At 42.0% G+C, this 22,971-nt stretch overlaps 2 protein-coding genes across 7 annotated transcripts in view; one reads left to right on the top strand and one right to left on the bottom strand.

The window, feature by feature from the left end:
• The window catches only part of LOC146498433 (collagen alpha-1(XV) chain-like), a 69,571-nt gene extending 60,981 nt beyond the window's left edge, over window positions 1-8,590 (top strand). For all 3 annotated transcript variants that reach the window (XM_085141196.1, XM_085141194.1, XM_085141195.1), the window contains one exon: window positions 1,406-8,590. In XM_085141196.1, coding sequence (XP_084997322.1) covers window positions 1,406-1,628 — 223 coding nt within the window. In that variant the 3' untranslated portion in view covers window positions 1,629-8,590. The remainder of the gene's footprint in view (window positions 1-1,405) is intronic.
• xrn1 (5'-3' exoribonuclease 1) overlaps window positions 7,492-22,971 on the bottom strand; it is a 27,992-nt gene continuing 12,512 nt past the window's right edge. Inside the window, exons 22-42 of one of the 4 annotated variants that reach the window (XR_014870824.1) lie at window positions 21,573-21,671; window positions 21,365-21,480; window positions 21,102-21,248; window positions 20,894-20,983; window positions 20,192-20,327; window positions 20,022-20,078; window positions 18,157-18,289; window positions 17,983-18,052; window positions 16,402-16,597; window positions 16,169-16,258; window positions 15,990-16,073; window positions 14,410-14,454; window positions 14,117-14,197; window positions 13,854-13,991; window positions 13,632-13,767; window positions 13,391-13,554; window positions 13,189-13,302; window positions 12,985-13,081; window positions 11,132-11,313; window positions 9,227-10,659; window positions 7,492-9,194 (exon numbers count right to left, since the gene is read on the bottom strand). Coding sequence is in view for 3 of the 4 variants with exons in the window: in XM_085141191.1 (XP_084997317.1) it covers window positions 10,324-10,659; window positions 11,132-11,313; window positions 12,985-13,081; window positions 13,189-13,302; window positions 13,391-13,554; window positions 13,632-13,767; window positions 13,854-13,991; window positions 14,117-14,197; window positions 14,410-14,454; window positions 15,990-16,073; window positions 16,169-16,258; window positions 16,402-16,597; window positions 17,983-18,052; window positions 18,157-18,289; window positions 20,022-20,078; window positions 20,192-20,327; window positions 20,894-20,983; window positions 21,102-21,248; window positions 21,365-21,480; window positions 21,573-21,671 (2,511 nt within the window). In the remaining variant the exon portion in view is untranslated. Of the gene's footprint in view, window positions 10,660-11,131; window positions 11,314-11,656; window positions 12,631-12,944; window positions 13,082-13,188; window positions 13,303-13,390; window positions 13,555-13,631; window positions 13,768-13,853; window positions 13,992-14,116; window positions 14,198-14,409; window positions 14,455-15,989; window positions 16,074-16,168; window positions 16,259-16,401; window positions 16,598-17,982; window positions 18,053-18,156; window positions 18,290-20,021; window positions 20,079-20,191; window positions 20,328-20,893; window positions 20,984-21,101; window positions 21,249-21,364; window positions 21,481-21,572; window positions 21,672-22,971 lie in introns of those variants that run through there. The other 3 variants (XM_085141191.1, XM_085141192.1, XM_085141193.1) reach the window with 3 other exon arrangements.

Genomic DNA, 22,971 nt, shown 5'->3' with positions numbered 1-22,971 from the left:
ATTCTCATAAACTTAGAAATAATCTGCAAAAAACACATAGTGGGTTTGTAAAAGCAGCCATGTTGCCCCATCTCCATAAACACAACAGCCAAGATGGACATTGCCATTACAGTCAAGAGGAAAGACCTGATAGACATTCGGGTTTCATAAAGGCAAATTTGAATTGCTTATTTACACCCAATATTTTCAGAATTACTTAGACAGCTGACCCTCCTGTGTTCAGGCAGCTGCAAAGAACCAGCTAAACACCCAGTTATGAATGTTATGAAGAATGTTAGCCTCGAATGTCCTAAAAATCAGTCCCCCCGATAAACAGTTTGGTTACATTTTCACATCATATACGGGTTTATTCAATAAGTGTCAGAGGCCAACAGTGTTAGAGCCACCTAAAGGAAAGTTTCACTAATGTCGACTAACAGCAGCTAACTGCAGCTAACAGCTGCTAACAGCTGCTAACAGCTGCTAACTGCAGCTAACAGCTGCTAACAGCAGCTAACAGCTGCTAACTGCAGCTAACAGCTGCTAACAGCTGCTAACAGCTGCTAACTCACCTCAGTTTCCCCGTCATTGGTCAGAAATGAGCTTGCATCGGACTCCTTTGACAAAGTTTTATAGCCTCCTCCAGCCTAAATAGTCGTGGATATTTCTCAACCAGCATTGACAGCTGAGGTAAACGCTCTAAATTTTATGTTTTTGGCTGACTTTGTCCTACAGCAGCCACCATAGCTAGGATTATGCACTCTACTGACATCTAGTGGTGAGATTTTTCACACTTTAACAAGCGTTCTTAAACCAATAAACTCAGGCCACATTGAGCAGATTTCATGAAGTCATAAACCAAAGAAATATTTTATTTTTCCCTACTGTCACTAATCTGTGCCAGTGTATGCCATGTGATGAACTAAGAAGCACAGAAAAGCAAAGGCATGTGTTGCATTAGCCTGACATTTTTAGCAATCAGCTAAGAGTGATGTTATGAGCTCATAAGCAGTAACTCTCGGATACAGTTTGGTCCCAATAACACACGAATGAGAAGCTTCTTACCTCAAGGCACCAGGAGATGATGCACCTGTCTAATTTTAGATAATGAGGAGACAGGAGTAGCAAAAAGTTGAACTGTTGTATAACAGTGCAAAAAGTACAAAGACAACATTAACTAAAGCTGCCCAGTAAGTTAAGTACTGGTCAGTCTTCCAGCTGGACAGGCAAAACCATGTGGAGAACTCAGACACAAGAATGTACAAACTTCACACACACAGGCTCTTTCTGCTGTGAACTGCCTTCAAAGAAGCTGCAGTCGACCTCAATGCTCTCATCTTCCATTTGTCCATCTTTACCTAAACTGCTATAGCACAGGGACAGTCTGTGTAAAATCCACACCAAGTCTCTCTCCGTTTTCCCATAGGCCAGAGAAGCTGGTTTGGCATGGCTCCAGCACCACGGGCATCCGTCTGACCACTAACTACTGCGAGGCCTGGAGGACAGCGGACATGGCGGTGACGGGTCAGGTTGCCCTGCTGCAGACGGGACGACTGTTAGGGCAGCACGTGCGCTCCTGCTCCAACCACTATGTAGTGCTGTGTATAGAGAACACATATGTGGGCAACATGCATCAAAGGAGGAACTGAGCAAACAAACACACATAAACACATGCAGGCATGATCTAAGTAGAAGATGTGACACATGAATGGGAAACACATGCGGGCACATAATGATGTACTTCAGCTCCCACATGCAAACATACCGAGAAACACTCCCACACTAACATGCATTCACATTTAAAGAGGACTTATCATACTCATTTCCAGCTCCATATTTTTATTTTTGGACTGTGCTAGAGTAACTTTGCTTTATTCACAATTCAAAATAACCCGTATTTATCTTATACTGAGGAAGCACTTCAGTGCAGCCACGTCCCTTCTAAGAAGTTTCTTCTGATTGGCTGCCACTCATAAACACCGAATTCAGAATTCAGTAGCAGGTGGGCGGGACTTTTACACTCACAGTCTGAACTGTGATATGACGAGATCCTCTCAAATTCCCTAAAGGCCCAGAGACTGAACCTTTGCATTATTTGAAACTTTGGTCATCCTTGTAACACTGTAACAACAAAAATATGATAGAATTAGGCTTAAAAATAAGACAAAAAAGGAAGAGCAGTAGGTCCTCTTTAAGTTTTCTTTGTATTGATTTCATGTTTAGTTCCCACTCGAAGCCGGAGTTAAGCCTGCGGGTCTTACATGTCTGTCCGTGTCTAGATTTTTCTTAGCCGTCTGCATCAAACAGGCTACAGTTACAGCATACATTTGTCTGCAAGACCAAGTGAGAATGAAGGGCTTCAAATTAAAATGAGGTCATAATCATATATGTACTTTATTGGAGATTAAAAAAACGTGTCAGTATTTTTTTAAACAGCAGGGGCTGTCAATTCAAATAGTCATATTGAAACCGTGCTTTCATTGTGCGCTACGTCTGGTGCTTTTAGTGAGCCTGTGCGTCAGTGTATGCGACAGAGAGTCAAAATGAACCAATGTGTGTTTGAGTTCACTGGTACCAAAGTTTCCCAAACACATAAGCACATTTGAAGCATGTGGAAACAGCTGTACACGCATCTCTTAGACTTTAGTCACTAACTAATGACTGATGTGTCACCAGAAAATGGCACGAGTGTTAATTTCTTACATCCGGGGATGAATGACGGATGAATGGGGGATTTGGCAAACAGGGGGAAAACACTCAACAGACACTTCATTAGATATACTGGTTAAACTAGTCATCAATCTCATGGCATTAACTCAGTGCCTTTAGGCATGGAGACATGGTCAACTGGACTTGAAGTTTAAAACAAACACCAAAATGTGGAAGAAAGGTGAAAAAAGAAAGAAAGGTTTAAGTCTGAATGGCACGGTTGTTGGTATTGCAGAAACTGCTGATCTACTGGATTTTCAGGGTTTAGAGAGACAAGGGTTTATGGGAAATTATGATAGGTAGACACCAGTAACTCAAATAGCTATTTGTTACAAACAAAGGATGTAGAAGAGCATCTCTGAACACATGACATTAAAGCAGATTGGCTACAGCAGCAGAAGACCACACCCTCTGCTACTCCTATTGGCTAAGAACAGGAATCTGAGGCTACAGTTCACACAGGCTCACAGTAGCCGGCTGGAAAAACGTTGCCTTGTCTGATGAGTTTTGATTTCTGCTTCAACATTCAGATGATAGGGTCACAGGTAATCTCAAACTGATTCTTGATGACTATGAGTTCACCTGATCCCAATCTGGTAGAGCACCTTAGAAATGTAGAATGGGCGATTCACATCATGGAAATTTGCAGCAGCTCTGTCCAAACTTGTGTTGGCGAAGTGTAACTAATGATGTGGATTTGTTTTCCTTTTGGTCAACTGACTTCCACTGCTGCTGGGACTGAGGTTTACAGCTCTATGAGGATTTAGCCGACTGCACTCTGCGATATATAAAAGCAGTGATACTAACAAGGACAATCATTTTTAAATTCGTCCTTGATCTGTCACAGTGTAGCCTGTCAGATAGCCTTTGTCCTTGTGTTCTCTTCCTTTTTTTAAAATTAAATTTTAATCTGATATTGAAAACATCAATCTTTTTTTTTTTAAAGCATAATAAGACTACAACAATAAAAAAGTACAGGTGATACTGAAGGCTTCTGCATAGGCTAACTGCACTATGATGCCCCCTGCTGTAAAACCACCAGTTTTGTTTACGCCATTTTTTTTTTTCAAAGCTTAGTCCTACAAATTCGATTTCTTTTGTTCTGCGTCCTTTAATAAAACTTCACCATTAACACATCTCTTTTGAAGTAACAATATTAGAGTGGACATCAACATTAATATGTACTGTAGCGGGACCTAGTGTGAAAACAGTCAGCTCACATTCAGATTTGGTTGTATGAGGTTGGAACATGTATGTATATAAATATATATATGTATGTGTGTTGTTTATTTTTTACTCTGTAGGTTTTGTATGAAGCACACTAAAAGACTGAAGGCCTCCTCCCACCGCGCTTTCACTGAGGCGTAGCTCGTTTTTCTGCTGTCTGACTTTAATGTCTCTGTTCAAACAAAACTTGAGGTTCTGAGGAAAAAACTGACGGTTTGTACTGACTGACTGGTGCTCACTGAATAAAATGTCACGTGGTGGTTTTTTTGCTTTTTTTTTTTTTTTAAGTTGTGGCTCATTTATGTCCTCCAACATGTGTTCAACAAAATCTTCAAATGTCATGCAGAAGAATCAACGAGAACATAGGTAAGCTAGCAAAAAAACAGCTTTTTATGTAAACTGCTGCATTGTCATTTAGCTTTGATGAAGTGCATTTTGTATTTGGAATCGTACATTTAACCAATTTCTTTCCCCCACAGTTAGCAGTTTGCAGATGCATCACGTATCAGAAGTAGTTCTCAATGAGAGGCTAAAACATGTAACAGTCACAGTAATTAGTAATCAGGAATTTTTAAAATATTAGCTAATATTACCCTATTAGCTAACAATGTTAGCTAACAATGTTAGCTAACAGGGTAATGGGTCACACCAGTTCAAAAGGCTTGTTGCAGCAAAGCCCCTGAAAGCACCAGACTTGTGTGAATATGAATTCATATTTAATCTTTCATTTATATGAAGTTTAGACAAGAAAATGGATGGATGTGCAATTTTTTTCTTTTTTGCTAGAAAAACCGGAAATTGGCGCAGAAATGTACTAAATCATCCAAATGTACATCGAAATAACGCAAAAGTTGAGCTTGTGAACACAAGCAGCGCAGCCTGATCTCTCTTAGGGAAGCTTTCTTGTCATTTCAGAAATAGTTGTTGTTTTGAAGGACATACCGAAGATCTTTGGATGTTGGCTGACTTTAGTTGGGTTTTCTCTTAGAACCTTGAACTCTGGGTTCTACCCAGCAGTGTGTTTGGGATAACTGTCATGTTGGATCAAAGTCTGACTGTGTTTTCAGTGTTTATAGTTCCATCAGTTTTAGCAAGATCCCCAGCTCCAAATCATAATATAGCCTCCACCATGTTTTACAGATGGTTCTACAGTCACAGTTGTACCTCTCTCCTAACCTCCTCCACAAAGATTGACATCCACCAAAAATTTCAAATCTGGATTAATCACTTCATAAGACATGTTGCCACTTATTTTCAGTCAAATTTTGGTCTAATTTGACATACCACAGGCTCTTCTCTCGGATTACTTCCCTGTTACCTTTAAAGGTACAGTTAGCTATTTTTTGAGATTATATAATAATAAATAATATCGTCATCATAAATATATATTATTAGAGTAATTTTACCATTTCACTGTCTGTAATTGTAAAAAAAATTTCCAACAAACTTGAATTCTCATAAACCTAAAATGAATCTACTAACATACATAACATTGCCAAAGTTAGAGGGAAAAAAAAGCTTGTAGGTTTTTGTGTGCCATGGAGGCAAATTTTAATTTGTGCCAACACTTTCAGAAAGAAGATATGAGGGAGCATAGCTATGTTTTATCTTCGGAGGTCTCCTTCACCAAAGAGGTGAAAACATGAAGGAAAGAAACAACCTGACCGACATTATAATAAAACACCATCTCATCCCTCCTCACCTCAACAGTCAACTCCAGAAGTAAAGTTGGGGCTCTAACACTAAAACAGGCATAAAAATGTTTCTCTATTCCCAATCTTTCACAATTACTTAATGTTAGTAGTAGCGGTAGGAATCAACAAAGTACAAATACTTTGTTACTGTACTTAAGTGGCTCTGTAGCTGTACTTTTTACTTTTACTCTGTAAATTTTTCTGAAAATAGTTGTACTTTTTACTCCTTACATTTTCAAAACGATGTGAAGGGGGCTCGTCCGGGATTTGTACCTGGGACCTCTCGCACCCAAGCGAGAATCATACGCCTAGACCAACGAGCCAACAGCACAGCTATAGGCAGCACGGTGGTTAGCACCGTTGCCGCACAGCAAGAAGGTCCTGAGTTCAATTCCACCATCAGGCCGGGGTCTTTCTGTGTGGAGTTTGCATGTTCTCCCCGTGTTTGTGTGGGTTCCCTCCGGGTACTCCGGCTTCCTCCCACTGTCCAAAGACATGCAGCTTGTGGGGATAGGTTAATTGGATAATCCAAATTGTCACTACGTGTGAATGTGTAAATGAATGTGAGTGTGAATGGTTGTCTGTCCCTGTGTGTTGGCCCTGCGACAGACTGGCGACCTGTCCAGGGTGTACCCCGCCTCTCGCCCTATGACAGCTGGGATAGGCTCCAGCGCCCCCTGAAAAGGATAAGTGGAAGTGGAAGAGAATGGATGGATGGACATTTTCAAAACAGGCTTATTACGTTAGGTTCAACGGTATTATTTATAGCATTCATACTTCGTTGTCCACAAGTTGTGGTGGCCTGTCATCAGCTTCTAGCTGGCGCTAAAGAAGAGGAGCGAGCGTAAGGGGAATAACATTTTTTTAACCGACAAGTAATTTCAAATGCAACGTTTCTGTCCACACAGACAGTTTGTACAGTCTGTTATTCAAATGTTGCATAAAAATACTTCACGGAAATTTACCTTTATACTGTCTAGAATAAAGACATACAGCCTTCTCCAGGGTAAACAGACCAGTTTCTTACCTGGCATGCTGACTGTTTGCTGAGGTAAACATACTCAGTTTTTGAAGTGATTTTGGGGGGGGATTGTAAAATAATGCAAAATACTAAATCGACACATATCACTTTTTTGACTCCTGATTTATTGCAAAGTTTTGATATTATTTAAATGTTAAAAAAATAATGTTTACAAAAATATTTTTATACACAAACAGAAGAAAGTCAATGCTGTTTTATTTATATAGCCACAAATCACAACAACAGTTACATCAGAGCACTTTATATTGGAAGGTAAAGACGGGACAATATCAGACAAACCCCTATGAGCAAGCACTTGGCAAGAGTGGGAAGGAAAAACTTCCTTTTAACAGGAAGAAACCCTCGCAGGAGGCAGGGTGGCACATACCTCTTCATATGAAAATCCCCTATATGTAAACAGAGTCAACAAAATAGTCACAAAAACATGATGGGGGTGTCAAGACATCGGCGGTCTCTCTGATTCTTTTGTCTTAATAGAGATCACGCAGAGATGTTTCAAAGTTTCACACAATCCTTTATTACCCATTTCCTGGCAGCAGAGGGGCAGTTGCCCCCCTGTAGATGTGCCCCTGGTCAACACATAACAGTCTCAAGTTATTACTCATTAAGAATGTCCTGGATAATCTCCCCATCTTAAACTTTTCTCATTTTGTAAATGTGATTCTGAGTCCTTACTGTGGGTCACATCTGAGGGCTTCTGTAGGACTGACTCAAAGCCTTCTTGCAACTATAGGTACCACCCTGGTGGCCATTAAGAAAAAAGCAAGTTTCAGGCATTGCCTTCTTTCAATTTAACGAAAAAATAAAATCAAAAAGGAAAAAGCCACCGTCACAGCCATGTCGTAACAAAAGATTCATTTTATTAAATGGTTATGTACAAGACATTCCTGAATCAAAACAGCAAGTCCATAACGTTTCATCTTCTGTTACCTTTACATCTTCTCTTAATCTTTGTACCCCCCCACAAAAACAACAACAGAGGACAAAAAGAAAAAAACAAACAAACAGGTGTGCTTCAATTTTCAAAAAGAGTTTTAACCCCTCCCCCCTTATTGCACCAGACCCTTACACACTTCAGTCCCAAGGTGGCTATGAGGGCGTCAGTCTTAAAGAAAAAAGGGGGAAATTACTGTAAGCCTGCATCCCTCAAAACAAGGACCGGTTAAATACAAAACATGGTCTGGGTAAGTACAATTTAATTTGTGTCTACAGTGGCTTTACCACAAACATCACTGAAGCGATAGTCGAATTACTTACAAAAAAAAAATATCAAGATCGTCTATAAAAAGGATGTCCGTAAAATCCATAGTTCAAAAAAGAAAAACCTTTTTAAAAATGGTGAGATTATTTATGTGTGACAATGTAGTGATGCGTGGAAGTGGCTAACTCAGCTGAGAATCTATATCAGATTTAGAAAAGCGCCGAGCTACGTTTCCAAAAGCATCTTAGACACGTGGTTCCCTCCACGGACGAGTATGTTCCAATTAAAACTCTACTGCTGTCTTATATTTGGGCTGCGCTGACAGATATAAAGCCGCTCTGAAATGAGACCATATCAGGTCCGACACCTGATCAGGATTCTGAAGCTTAGCTGTCATCAGCTGTGTGAGGCCTGTGCTCTACACAGTTAATAACGAGCTCCTACAATAATAACACGACTATCACAGTGAAATAAACCTTGAAATAAAACAATCACTACAACGTGGGTCAAACAGATATTTGATGACGACATCGATAAATTTCAAGACATTCCATATTCACAAGAGGTGTAAAATTAACACTGTGCACAGATAATTATTAAAGTTGGATAAAAAGGCGACTGTAAACCAAAGAATTTCAATAGTAACTGGCACAGAAATGAGCAGGCTCCTTATTATAAACAAGACATACAGCCCTAATCAAATAAACATCTTCAGTAGATCACTCCAAAAAAATAAAATTGTAATTTCGACTCAAAAAGAAATCAGGTTAAGATCTTTTTTTTTAAACCTGGATAAAATCCACCCATAATAAGCATAAGATGCTTTTGGAAACTCTTGACTGTAGCAGTGTGAACGCTCCTGCAGGTCCAGCAGAGCCCAAGAGAAAAATCAGGTGTGTGAAACTATCTGTGCTGGTGTTAAACAGCTCTGCAGTGGCAAGTGTGTGTGTGTGTGTGTGTGTGTGTGTGTGTGTGTGTGTGTGTGTACTCAAATGATTTGGGATTTCCTCATAGTTCTGCATTTGTGCAGGTGGTGTGAATTTAGTCGTCTTGTTTCTAGGTGCTGTTAAAGCATGAAAAGTCTTTAAAAAAAGAAAGAAAACGATGAGCCTGAAGTAAATAAAAGGCGGTGTGTGAACAACGATGACCAAACCCCAGAAACAATAAAACATCACCTTCCAAACAGGATCGAGCTGCTCTATGATGGCATGAATGGCTGTAGCAACAACAGAAGGCCCAGATTTCTGCATAAACTTGTTTAAAAATGTGATGTATGCAATGGGGGCTTCTACCACAGCTACATGTCCCTGAGAACAAGGTCCACGTCACATGTTATTGGGACCTGCACACCATGCTAACAGAGGAGGGTTGAACCTGCTGCACTCAGACGTCTTTTCTCAGTCCATGAAGTCTCATCCAGCAACACCTGGAGTCTGAAAACCTCTCAGCTGGGAAGGAAGACTGAGAGCGTCAGAGGAGTCCAACTCTACAGGCTGTTCACTGTTAATGCCCACTCAAGGAAATATGAAATGCTCTCAGTGATGCATGTTTTTAGAGTTATGTCAAAGGTCCTCTTAATCAAAAAGAAAGAAAGAAATCATTCCCTTTTTAAGGCAGCGTCTCACTTCAGCACGAGGTTTTCTTAACCACTCAAAATGAAATGTAGTCACAAGACTGCTTCCAAATCTGCTCCTGTGGAGACGTAATGTTCTCTGCTCGAGCAGGTGAACAAAGCTGGCGCTTTATTACTATTGGGGGTTCGTGTGTATGACTTTAGGCGTTTCTTTTTGTCTAACATAAGACTGTAGTCACAACAATCACTGCTGAGAGTCCAACAAAAGCAACAAACACAAGTAGTTAGAAAAGGCCCCCAGAAGATGTGTCCGGGAGCTGACGTTTGCTCGGGGAAAGTGTGTATTCTGCAGCCTCTTGGTGAGTGGTTGCTGACAGCTGCCAGAGTGAAACTGGCTGCAAACAGGCAAACAGATCACTGGCAGGCTGCTGTGACTCTCCCCGAGCTAACCAGCATTTAGGCCTGCATGACTGAGGTTCAAGACAGGTGGACACAGAGCTGTATCGTGGATAAAACACGTTAATTTTAGTATAATAAATGATCATGAAAATCAGTACTTCGCTTGTGGTCTGTAGTCCGAGGGGTCGCTTTGGAACTCAGCCTCAGCACTGACTGGGCGAGTACAAAGTTGGTGCTACAAAGAAAAGACGAGCTGTAATAAACCTCCTTTAGTGGGGAACTACAATAATGTGGCACAGACCTCATCTCCTGTCTGCAAGCTGAGCAGTGAAGCAGATTCACACGTTTCATTGCTGAAAAATAAAAAGGCTCGTCTGAAGCTGCTCTCGGCTCTGTAATGCTGCGTGACTTTCACATCGATGAGATTTTGATCAGGAATGCTGAGTCAGCCATTCACACACATACACACACACACACACACACACACACACACCTCAGCTCATGATTCTGAGACTTTAGCTGCCTCAAAGTTGACTGCTAGCTTCCTTTGCCGTCTCTTGGAGGCAGAGCTGGGGGTGTGGCCTGTTGCTGGCATGGTTTGCCTAGGTGGTGTATGCAGTGCCGCCCCCGTCGTCGTGGAGTCACCAGAGGAGAGGTCGCAGTTAGCAGCTTGTTGGTGGATTTTAACGCTCTGCGGTTCAGTCTGACCTTGCAATTGGCCAGTTGGCTGGTTCTGGGATTTCTGCGCTTGGTTCTTAGCAACAGTTTGGGCAGCGCTGTAAAACTCTCGAGTTTCCTGGTTCCTTTTATTTGCCGACACTCGTTTCTTAGTCACCTGACAAGGTGAAAGATAAACAGAAAGCTGAGTTACCAACCTGGCCTACGTCTGCACAGGAAAAGATAAATGGGAACGCTGTATTAACCTTTTTCCATTAGCACCTCCTGTGGTCGGCTCGACACAGTTTTCAGGGTTTTCTGTTAGTTGGTGGTACCTGCTACTACCAACAATTGTTGCATGCCACCAATTGGCAAATTATTGGCGTCAATGAGTCGTGAGGGCACTTCCTTCACAAATATCAAATCCGCAATCGGAGTCTGACGAAAAGCCACAAATCGAGCAGCAGGTACAACATCGCCTAGACGCCCACCTTTGTTGTATCATCCGTGTTGCATACAAATGGCGTTACAGGACGCTCCGCCATGATGCTATAATGAGCCTAAGCACACTAGGTGATCCTCAATTGTAATGGTAAAACAAGTCGAACCGATCCAAGTAGGTCCTTATGGAAAAAGGGCTTATGTGTTACCTGTAAGGGGATGAACTGGTTGTGTGAGCCAATGGGCAGTGTCGTTGCAGGCTGGGGGCGCGCAGCGCCAGGGAAAGTCCCCGGTGGCCCGTAGAATGGCTGGTTTTGGTGGTGTTGAGGAGGCACCGTCATTCCCCAGAGAGGAGCAGGACCGTAACCCTGTGGGGGCAACAGCACACCACCTGGAAAACAAGAGCATACTCCTAAGATTGAAATAGATCATTTTTAAGGCTTAAAAAATTTGATATGAATGCTGCAACTATTAATTCATCCCCTGTCACAAGGGTTCACCACACTGAGGAGCTCTGTATAGGGCGATAATCAAAATCTCATGTCCGATATATTTATCGTCCCCACAACGATATTAAAAAAAAAAAAAAAAAAAAAAAAAAAAAAAAATCACAAAAATTTTACATTTTCTGTAAATTCTGTGAATCTCGGGGAACTCGACGTGTTTTCAGCTGGGCGTCGTGTACCTGGAGTCCAGTGTTACATAAGTTGAAACAGCCGCAGTTTTTTTTGCGAGTATTTATGACATGGCATGCTGCGAGAAAAAGCCTGTTCTAACGTGGCTTCAAACTTTCCTTTTTGCTAAAGCATATAGTTAGGGCTGGACCAGGTGACCCTGAATCCTCCCTTAGTTATGCTGCAATAGATGTAGGCTGCCGGGGGATTCCCATGATGCATTGAGTTTTTCCTTTCCAGTCACCTTTCTCACTCACTATGTATTAACAGACCTCTCTGCACTGAATCATATCTGTTATTAACCTCTGTCTCTCTTCCACAGCATGTCTTTATCCTGTCTTCCTTCTCTCACCCCAACCAATCACAGCAGATGGCCCCGCCCCTCCCTGAGCCTGGTTCTGCCAGAGGTTTCTTCCTGTTAAAAGGGAGTTTTTCCTTCCCACTGTTGCCAAAGTGCTGCTCATAGGGGGTCATATGATTGTTGGGTTTTTCTCTGTATCTATGAAGCGCCTTGAGGCGACTTTTGTTGTGATTTGGCGCTATATAAATAAAATTGAATTGAATTGAATTGAATTGACGTTTATTTTTGAGCATTTTTGGCCTCTCGTCCGTAAACACTCTGTATACTCTTTCACGTGTTTCAGTTTATTTTGAAAAATCTCAACAGGATCTACACCTTTATTGTGAAATGTTTATGTGGAAAATAAACAAGCGGACGGCAGAGCCCCACAATGGTTTTACCATCGTCGTTGCTAAGGACTACGCATTAAACCAGTCGCTAGTCCCTCCGTAGTGTGGTTATATTAAATATAAGAGAAAGAGAGAACTTTAAGAAATTCTACAGCGACCATCAAAACGATGAAAAAATATTACCGTAAACAGTTTATTTTGCGACACCATGAAACAAATGATAGCGTAAAATGAAACGACAGACATTTTCATATCGTCCTCCGATATACATCGTTATATCGAACAGCCCTAGCTCTGTATGTTTAATTTGGCACTACACTATGGAACACGTTAAACTGATGTTTCTAAATTCATTGATGGTAAATGGTAAATGGACTGGTTCTTATATAGCGCTTTTCTACTCTTTCTGAGCACTCAAAGCGCTGTACACAACTTGTACATTCACCCATTCACACCCATTCGCACAAGCACATTTTTCCTAAGTGCTTTCTAAGTAACATTCACACACACATTCATACTCCGATGGATGCATCGGAGAGCAATTTGGGGTTAGTATCTTGCCCAAGGATATTTGGCATGCAGACTGGGGAAGCCAGGGATCGAACCACCAACCTTCCGATCAGTAGATGACCTGCTCTACCACCTGAGCTACAGCCACCCCGAGACCTTGATGAGACCTTAAAGAAAGACAGACTCACCTTGTTGGTTGAAGACAGCTCCCATGTGGGGAGGTCGTATCTGACCCACTCCTGTGTACAGAGGAGGTGGGAGGGGGAAGCCTGACCCGAGTGAGTTCTACAGATACACAGAGGGTCAGTAACACATTTAATGTTTATCTCATTGGTTACAAAGTTCAGCCTCTCACACTTGTGAATCAAATATCTGCGTTTGTGTGTGCATACCAGTCTCTGAAGTGCAAAGAAAGCAGCTTTCTCCTTGGCATCGTGTTCTGACTGGCACTGTGGGCCATGAACCATCAACCCGTTGGACAGTTTCACCTGACACACCACCAGACCCTGCGTCGTGTTAACGGAAATGATTCAGAGTGGGGCACTTGTGAAAGTGGGAAACGCAGAGTAGAAAAAAGTGTGATGAGCATGTTACCTGTCTGTTGCGTATGAAGCTGAAGTCAGGCGGCGCCATACCTAAAGCCCCACAGATGCAGGCCAGCTCTGACACCTTACTGCCCAGCAGGGTGTTGGCAGAGGCAGCAGGTGCCGGAGAAGGCAACACGGGCGCGTCGCCGTGCGGGACGTTTATTTTTGCAGCTGGAGGGAGAAAGTAATGATCATGAGGAGGAGAACACAGAAGAAATTTGCCTGGGATTTAGAAATCACTAAGGTACCGAGTTTCTTTGACGATCGTCTCCTGTTCTGCTGCTGGCCAGCAGGGGGGGTGCTGTTTGACGTCTCTTGAGGAGATTGACTTCCTGTTCCGGTGCTGTCAATTTTAAGCATCTCCTTCAGCACCAGGGTTCCCTTCTATAGCGACAAACCACACATGATCATTCACATTAGGCTTTAAGTGGTAAGAGGTTCCTCTTATTTCTGCTTCACCACACATTTACCATGGCAAAAGACTGTGGGGATAATGGGCCATCTGGCTGGCTGTCACCTCCTTGTGGAGGGGCAGGAGGGGGTGGGGTTTGCTGGTTACCCTTGGAGATTTTTAGATTAGCAATGAGGTCCTCAAATTGTGTTTCAGCCTGAGTAAGAAAAAGTAAAGCAACTGTAAATCATCGCCTCGTTCAGGGTACGAGATTCTGACCAGAGATAACTCTGAAAAACCAAAAACAGGCAAAAGTCCAAAGAAGGATTTGTGTTTCTGCACCTTATTGGCTGTATTGTGTGAGGGAATAAAGGAGCTGACATCTTCATTTTTCTTCAACAGTCTGATGCCAGCAGGTGGGGTCTGTGAACGATACACACATCATCAATTCTAATCCATTCCACGCAAATACAACACGGAGCAATTCATGCAAACGCACGTCGCTGTTAACATGAACGTGTGAAAACCAATAACAAACCTCTGCTACACAAAAATAAAAACTGATGAATTTAACATGATAAACTTAACCAATCGTGCACAACAGAAACAGCTGTTCTGCTGACGCGTCTACTCACAGATTTGTTGGCGGGCTGGTTCTTCCCCTGCTGGGGATGTCCTTCCTAGAATCCAAAACACTTTTTTAAAACTATTGTTTTAAAAGCGTAATTCAAGAATTAGTAGTGAAATTGTAGTACCATATCACCCTATTAGAGCACTTTGCTCTCGCTCTGCAGGCCTACTTGTTGTTCCTAGAGTATTTAAAAGTAGAATGGGAGGCAGAGCCTTCAGTTTTCAGGCCCCTCTTCTGTGGAACCAGCTTCCAGTTTGGATTCAGGAGACAGACACTATCTTTACTTTTAAGATTAGGCTTCAAACTTTCCTTTTTGCTAAAGCATATAGTTAGGGCTGGACCAGGTGACCCTGAATCCTCCCTTAGTTATGCTGCAATAGACGTAGGCTGCCGGGGGATTCCCATGATGCATTGAGTTTTTCCTTTCCAGTCACCTTTCTCACTCACTATGTATTAACAGACCTCTCTGTATTGAATCATATCTGTTATTAACCTCTGTCTCTCTTCCACAGCATGTCTTTATCCTGTCTTCCTTCTCTCACCCCAACCAATCACAGCAGATGGCCCCGCCCCTCCCTGAGCCTGGTTCTGTCGGAGGTTTCTTCCTGTTAAAAGGGAGTTTTTCCTTCCCACTGTCGCCAAAGTGCTGTTCATAGGGGGTCATATGATTGTTGGGCTTTTCTCTGTATCTATGAAGCGCCTTGAGGCGACCTTTGTTGTGATTTGGCGCTATATAAATAAAATTGAATTGAATTGAAATAAGGCAATTTTATTTGTATAGGACACTTTCAGCACAAGGCAATTCAAGGTGCTTTACATGATTAAAATAAAACAGAAAAAATAAAACATAAAACACTATAAAAGTAAAATACAAGAAAGCATTTACAATAAAACAATAATCAAGACAATAATCAGTTACTCATAAGAAAGTCTAAATAAGTAAGTTTTAATTTTAGACTTAAAAGAGTTCAGTGTCTCTGCAGCTTTGCATTCTCCCGATAGTGTGCTCCAGATGTGAGGAGCATAGAAACTAAAAGCTGCTTCTCCATGTTTAGTTCTGGTTCGGTCAGTAAACGAGAGCTGGAGGACCTGACTGATCTAGATGGTTTGTACCATGATAGCAGATCCCTAATGTACTCTGGTGCTAACCCATTCAAAGATTTATAAACTAATAACAGCACTTTAAAGTCTATTCTCTGAGCTACAGGGAGCCAGTGTAATGACTTTATATAATATAAATAAGGAACATCACCAGAGCACTCTTTGTATTCTGGTTAAATTCCTATATAAAAACAAAGTTCCTAAGTGCCTGTGTCACTTCACTGTTAAATCCTGAAGCAATTACATCAGGATTCATGGAGGAGTTTCTGTATCACATCTATAAGGTTCAGTCTGGTTTGTGAAAGTATGTGGTTATTTACTTGAAACCATTACAAGTTCACTTGAACTAAAATAAGGACAATACAGTAAATATTTCTCAGCATTACTGGGGTTTTCTTAAAATTCCTGCTGGACTCCTGGGAAAGTGAGAGAGAATTTTTAGAGGAATCTAAAAAGCTGGTGTCTGTTTCACTGAAAACTTACATTGTTGTGCCAGTGAGCAGGAGGCTTGTTAGGAGGCCCGGTGTTCTGCAGAGACTGCCACACATTACTGTACTCCTCTTTGTTCTGGATGGAGAGAACGACGTATGTATAAACAGTCATATCACACATTGTTGAGAGACTATAACAGTCGGGCCAAATGGAGCCAAACCTGCTCTTACCCTGACCTGGTGCTTTTGGATGGAACCTTTTGAGGGAGAGCTCCTGTTGCCCTGTGAGGCCGCCTTCGCCACGCCATGTTTGTTGTTATGCTACAAATAAAAAGGAGTTGGAACAGTGAAAGAGGAGAAAGACGAGGGATTTAGGTGAAACTATGGAAATTCCAAATCATTTCCACTATTCCAAACTGGGGAATAACTTGTACATGAATCTACTGTGTGCATATCCCTCCTACCTGTGTGGGGATAAAAGGCGAACGAGGAGAGTGGTTTAGGCCTGCCAGCTGCCGGTACGAGCTGAAGTTGCCGCCAGTGGCAGGCTGCGGTTTGACGATGGCGGTGAGTTTGTGGCCGGTGTGATCAACCCGGGCTCCGTGGGAAAGGTTGATCAGGGCGCAGGGAGGGAGGCGGTAACAACGAGAAGATGCACACCTGAGGAAGCACACAAGCTGTTACAGTCTGCTGTAAAGAGGAACACCTTCACTCCAACAGTGTCCTGTTATGGACATGATTTTGTGTTTTACCCTCTTCTTGTGCTTCATGTAACAGTTTTGTAAAAGCCTGTGCACTCTGCAGCTTTTTCTGTCTGGTGTAAAGAAACTGAACACTGAAGTTGAAGGTATGACGTAGTAATTTAGTCAAAGAAGAAAAAAATCTTGTCAATTATTGTCAAAGTAACAGTAGGTTTTAATTAAGCTTAGTTAGCTATCTAACACTGAGCCATGAGCTATTAGTTTCAGGGTGACTGTGACTTTAAGACAAACGAACACTTTTATCCATTCAGAGTTGCTTTGGAGGAGGACACACTGATCTGGCCTGTGATCTGCTCACACGGTGTTTGTGTGCAGTGAACAAACTACTTGGGGAATCTGTTTGAACAACCATCTAGAATTTTTGCTTAACAAATCTGCTTTAAACAACTGTTGGGAACCATTAACGGATGATTACTCCTGCCATCCAGGTGAGCGTTCATGTGCAAGCTATGACTAACATTAACAACAGGCAGCAAAGACCTGTCTGCTCTTCCCCTGCAGCTCAGTGGGTAATAGAGGTGGGAATCACCATACATCCCACAATACGATATTATCACAATACTTAACGCACGATACGATATTATTGCAATTTTTTAAAATATTTTGCGATATTCAGATTCTGTACATAAAGGTAAACTTTATCAATATTCATTTTCTCTAATATCAAAGTCTCACACTCAGTCTTTCTCTCATTTCAGTTTTATTGTTGACAAACTGAACGGTTTGTATTACAGTCTAGTCCAACTTAACTGAATCAACCATCTGGTACAATTATAGCTATTCTGAACTATGCAGTTTATGAAAACTATGCAGCCCCTTCAGCAACTGAAGAATTTGAAAGTAAATTAAAACCAAATATAATTTTACATTAAATAAAAAAGTTTTAAACTTAATTAAAATAAAACATGTCTTAAATTAAAATAAGTAAACTGTCATGTTTATTGCTGCCAAAACAAGTTAAACACATTTGGACAGTGAAGGAATGTCAGGATTCTTGCTCAGAAAAAGGATCAACATGCTCTGAAGTCAGAGCACAAAAACCTTTTTGTAACAAAGTATCGATTTCTGCTGTCCCTGTATCGATACATTATTAGCAAACAAAATATCACCATGCTACACAGTATCCATTTTTTCCCCCACCCCTAGTGTGTAATAGAGTAAAGTATGTGATCTGGCACTAGAAGCAAAATCAAATGTCCTCCCATTTCATGTTTGTAAATTGGGAATTGTTTAGAACTGACCATTCCCAACACTAGTTACATACAGCAGCACACTCATGGTTACCTGATGTTGAGACCTCCAGCAAATTCTTCATCAAACAGCACTTCATAGAGAACCTCTGCCTCGCGCTCCGCTAAAGAAACAGACAGATATACTGTTAATCACGCTCTTGTGTGTTACCCTTGATATGTGCAGACTTTGCATATGAGGACAATGACGGATGACGGGTGTCCTCACCTCCTTTAATGCCGATGATCGTCCCTCTGAGTCCCAGCGGGACGGTGAAGCTCTCCCTGATGTTGATGACTCTGTCAAACAGACGATATTCTGCGTCCGGGTCTGGAACTACACCCTGCTGCTGCTCCAAGGGCTGCACACAGATTTTTATTAATGTTATCAACTGATCTGCCATTGATCTTTAAATTAACTGATTAGGGAAATAAAAAAGAGAGAGACTGTGTGGCAAACATCCTTAAACGCACTGCAGGAAAATGCCAGGGGTTCAAAAGTAATGGGACATTTGGCTGCTGGCTGTTTCAGTGTCATTTCAAATATTAGCTCACAAACAATCAGGGTGAATTGAGAACGCACACTCACACATATAACCATAAACCATACAGAGTCTGACCCACAACCCCGGTCGTGACTGCGTGGAGCACAGCACACCCAGCATCATCTCTGTGATCACTAGGGATGGGTACCGGTATCCGGTGCCATCATGGCACCGGTTCTGACATAAACGGTAGTAACCAGACTGAAAAGCATTGCACATTTCGGTGCTTTATTTTCCTGAGCTGTGATACACTTTCTTCTTCCTTACATTTCTATTGGCGGTTGGCAAACAACTGAAAGGTGCATTACCGCCACCAACTGGTATGGAATGATACACTTTAGATTCTAGCCAATCATTTTACGTTTCGAGGATAGTAGGCGGGTCCAGGTACGTACGTTCTTTTAGAGCAGAGCTACAGATTAAAAATGCCCAAGGCAAAGCGGTCAAAAGTCTGGCTGTACTTCACAGCAAAAGACGCTAACTCAGCAGCCTGCAACAAGTGCTTTAAGCTGATACTGTCAAAGGAGGTCACACTTTAAATCCGATGAACCTAGCCCTGCCAGTGTAGCAGAAATGATGATGCAGCAGCAGCCGTTCTTCTCTGCGTGAGTAGCTTAATGTTGTTCGTGTGTAATTTACGTTGAGTAGGCTAACCGCGTTATTAAATTAATGCATGTAACGTGAACTAGCAAACACCATCATAGCTACATGCGGCTGTCTTCTTGTTTGATGTCAGATACTCCCTTCACCCTGGCCAAAAAGGCTAAAATGACCGAAGAAAAAGTGGAAAACAGTTAAACATGAGAGGTTTTTGGACAAAGTTTGTGTTTTTTCCATTGTTTAAGCTGCTTCCAGCCAAGAGTGATACCATATATGCCCCATAGCTGCAGAAAAGGCTAACATTGTTATCTTTTTACAAAAAAACAGCTGAACATGAGAGGTTTTTGGACCAATTTTGTGTTCTCCATTCTTTAAGCACCGGTTTGAGCACCGTTTAAGCACCGGCACCGTTTCAGAAGTACCGGTTTGGCACCGGTATCGGATAAAACCTAAACGATACCCATCCCTAGTTGGACGTCTCTCAAGCGTCTGAGGTGGCAGAGACGCTGTCGGGCCTTTTTCACCCCGGTGTTGATGCAACAGGAACATGACAGGTCCTCTCCATTTCTTTTTGTTATGCGTTTTCTTTTTCCAGGGCATGATGCCGTGAATTTTCTGATGTTGGTCATCATCTTGGTTCACAGCATGTTTTCCTTTCATAACCTTCCCATCTGATTGTACTCGTTCTGAGTCAGCTGTGTGTAAAATGTTAAGCAACTATGTTGGATTCCTCCTTGAAGCAGCTGCAGAATCCTTTTTATTGCTACACAGGAATTTCCAAAAAATATTACATATGATGATTGTTGTTTGCTGCTTTAGATCATCTAAACTTTGTCTGACAGGTCTTTATGGGGTTACCAGTCCTACGGGGTTTTTATAACACAACCACAGCGCCTTTCTTTACAGACACGATGTACGATGCTGATACGTGCATGCCAAAGGTACTCACCCTGAAGAGGAGGTGAGGCTTGACTGTGACGCGGACTTTCTTGGTGCTCTTCTTCACCTAAGTCGGCGAGAGCGAGCCAGGGATGGAGAAGGTACAGAGGGAGAGGCGTGTGAATGGAAATACAGTGAATACACGAAGAATTTCTGACTTCTGACGTCTGTAGCTGTCACCTTGGTCTTCTCCACCGCTTCCTCGATCCTCTCCACGATTGCAGCATCCAGCACTTGGAGGTCACAGGATGCCCTGCTGATGGAGCTGACTGGGTGACTCTTTAACCATGAAGTGATTTCTGCCACCTTCTCTGCCCTGTTGGGTTAAAAAAAAAAGTAATTTAGTCATTCATTTATTTAATCTACAACCTTCAGACATTGGTGCAAGAACAAAGATGACAACTCCTCGTCATCACCCGCGGGTGAAGCTTTATGCTGAGAACTTTACTATCTTGCTGTTTTGAAACCAAAGGTGATCCAGCTGACAAATGAGACACCAAGTAAGATCATATCAGGCAGGATATGCTGTAAAGCATCCCCTTCTTTTTTTACTCTCATGGATATCAAAAGATGAACTTCATAGCTTATTCAGTGTGAATTTAAACTAGAAATGCATTTTAAAAGAGGACAATTTCACACAGACTTCTTTATGTAGCTAGAGATGTCGCCACCTGATGGCCACAAGAAGGAATACAGCTTTTAGACACCTCAGCATCAGCTACACTTTTAAGACCTGTAAGCTACGTCCATCTTTTATACACATCTATGATCCCTAAACAAGTTTTTTCCCAGCAGGATGGAGTGAATGCAACCGTGGCAGGGGACTAAATAAGGCCAGGGCGCACATGGCTGAAGCGTCTAAGTATATGCCGTCCGTTTTACCCATTCTGGTCTTCTCCAGGCCAAATGTCGTCTTCATAGAAAACATCGTCGTGACTGTTTCTGGCCACTGTATTGAATACCTCTGAGAATCTACAAAAAAACACAACCGCACCATCATTTGTAAACGCTTCATTCAATTCATAGGATAACCGAACATTAATACATGAGTTAAAGAACAGCGGTTTTCAAAACGACTCGTTTGTTTTACCTGTCCAGGTATTCAGCCAGCAGTTCCTCCACAGCAGCAGAGTAGAGCCACTCTTTTTCAGTTCTCTTGGTGTATCCGGGAACTTCCTCGTTCTTCTTGTTGAACTTCAGGTTCAGGCCAACGTTAGCTCTTTGCTCCCCACAGGGACTGGACACAGTGAAGAAGACTGAAAGCTCAGACAAGGACTGTACCTGAACACGTGACGTGATGCCAACAACAGCTCACTGCAGATATCCTTTTGGCATTTCTACATAAACACTCACTTCTTCTTAGAGCCTCTACCAATGAAGATGCTTCCAGAGAAGCGCGAGACGAGGTAACCGGTGATGCCGAGACGAGAGGCCAGAACGTACCCAGGACTGTATTTCACGCTGTATTTCTACACGACACACAAAAACGTATAAGGTGAGTGGAGAAAACTCGCAAAACTAAACGTACGTATCCACAGAATGACTCGAAAGCTCGTCTTACGTGTTGGTTCTGGATTAAGGGCTCCAGCTGTGGCTCGTGTGGCACACTGAAGACCACTCGAATCCGCCCATCTTTGATGACATCTTGGGAATCTTGCACCTGAAAATTTATATTAATATGAACATGGAGATATGGAGCATTCATTGGATAGACTTCTATAGATTTCTATACCTGCCATGGTAATTAAGAGACGGTGTGTTTCAGGTCGATTTACAGAGTAACATGAAAGTAAAGTAATGAGTAGTGTAAGAAATTACTTTCTCCAGTAACATAATGCATTACCTGTAAGAAAAGGGTTCTGTGTATAATGAGTAATGGCCCCAACACTGATCTCAGCAAAGAGGGGAAACACCTCCAACATGCACAAACATTTGACCCACAGGTCATGAATGCAGTGCCTTTGATATGCTGCTTAGTGATGATGGTGACTCTCTAAGCTCAGTCAATGAGAATCGATATGAGAACCAATAAGGAATCGAATTGATAAAGGAATCACTAAATTCTTATGTTATGTTCATATTCTTTTGCATTACATCATTAAGCTTAAAAAGTGTTTTTCACAGCATTGTTCTAAACTATATAAATAAGCCTCTTAATTTTTTTTGTCTTTTTCCCCCTCAGACTAGGGCTGCACGATTAATCGTTAGAAAATCGCGATCTCGATTCATACTTATGTGCGATCGCATTTCCAAATGACAACGATTTTTTAAAAAAAGACGACGATTGTACCGCATTTTGATCCGGGACGTAATCTGCATGAAAACAAGCGCTCAGTCTTCCTGCTCAACAAATGGGCGGAGCCTTGTACCACGTGATACAGAAGCTGGCTGCTAAAATTAGCAGGAAAAAACAACGGAGAGCACGTCAGGGATGACGAGAAAGTGACGGGAGAAAATCCGTCCCGGTCAACCACCCAAACATCAATAACGGGAACCTTATACAGCGCTTCCCTTTACCCGTCAAACTCCCGCAGGCACAAAGAAATTACGGAGGCTGTTACTTATCACCTGACCAAAGATATGGCTCCATCAACACTGTGCAAAACGAGGGATTTAGGAAAATGATCAACACCCTAGACAAACGCTACACAGTGCCGTCCCGCAACTATGTTTCTATTGTTGCACTTCCTGCTCTATACACGCAGTGTCGAGCAACGGTGGAGACGGAATTTCAAGCAGTACAACATTTTGCAGCAACGACAAAATGTGAGACATTTGTTGTTTTTATGTTTATTTGTTGTTTTTATGTTCAGTCTCAACTGTTACGAAGTTGATGTGCAGTTAATAAGTGCAATAAATATTTATACTGGAAAAGAAAATCGTGAGAGAATCGAGATCTCAATTCTAAGCAAATAAATCGTGATTCTCATTTTATGCAAAATCGTGCAGCCCTACCTCAG

The sequence above is a fragment of the Neolamprologus multifasciatus genome, chromosome 18 (assembly GCF_963576455.1).
Source record: "Neolamprologus multifasciatus chromosome 18, fNeoMul1.2, whole genome shotgun sequence".
In the NCBI taxonomy this organism is placed as follows: Eukaryota; Metazoa; Chordata; class Actinopteri; order Cichliformes; family Cichlidae; genus Neolamprologus; species Neolamprologus multifasciatus.
This window is presented reverse-complemented; position numbering and strand designations above follow the sequence as displayed.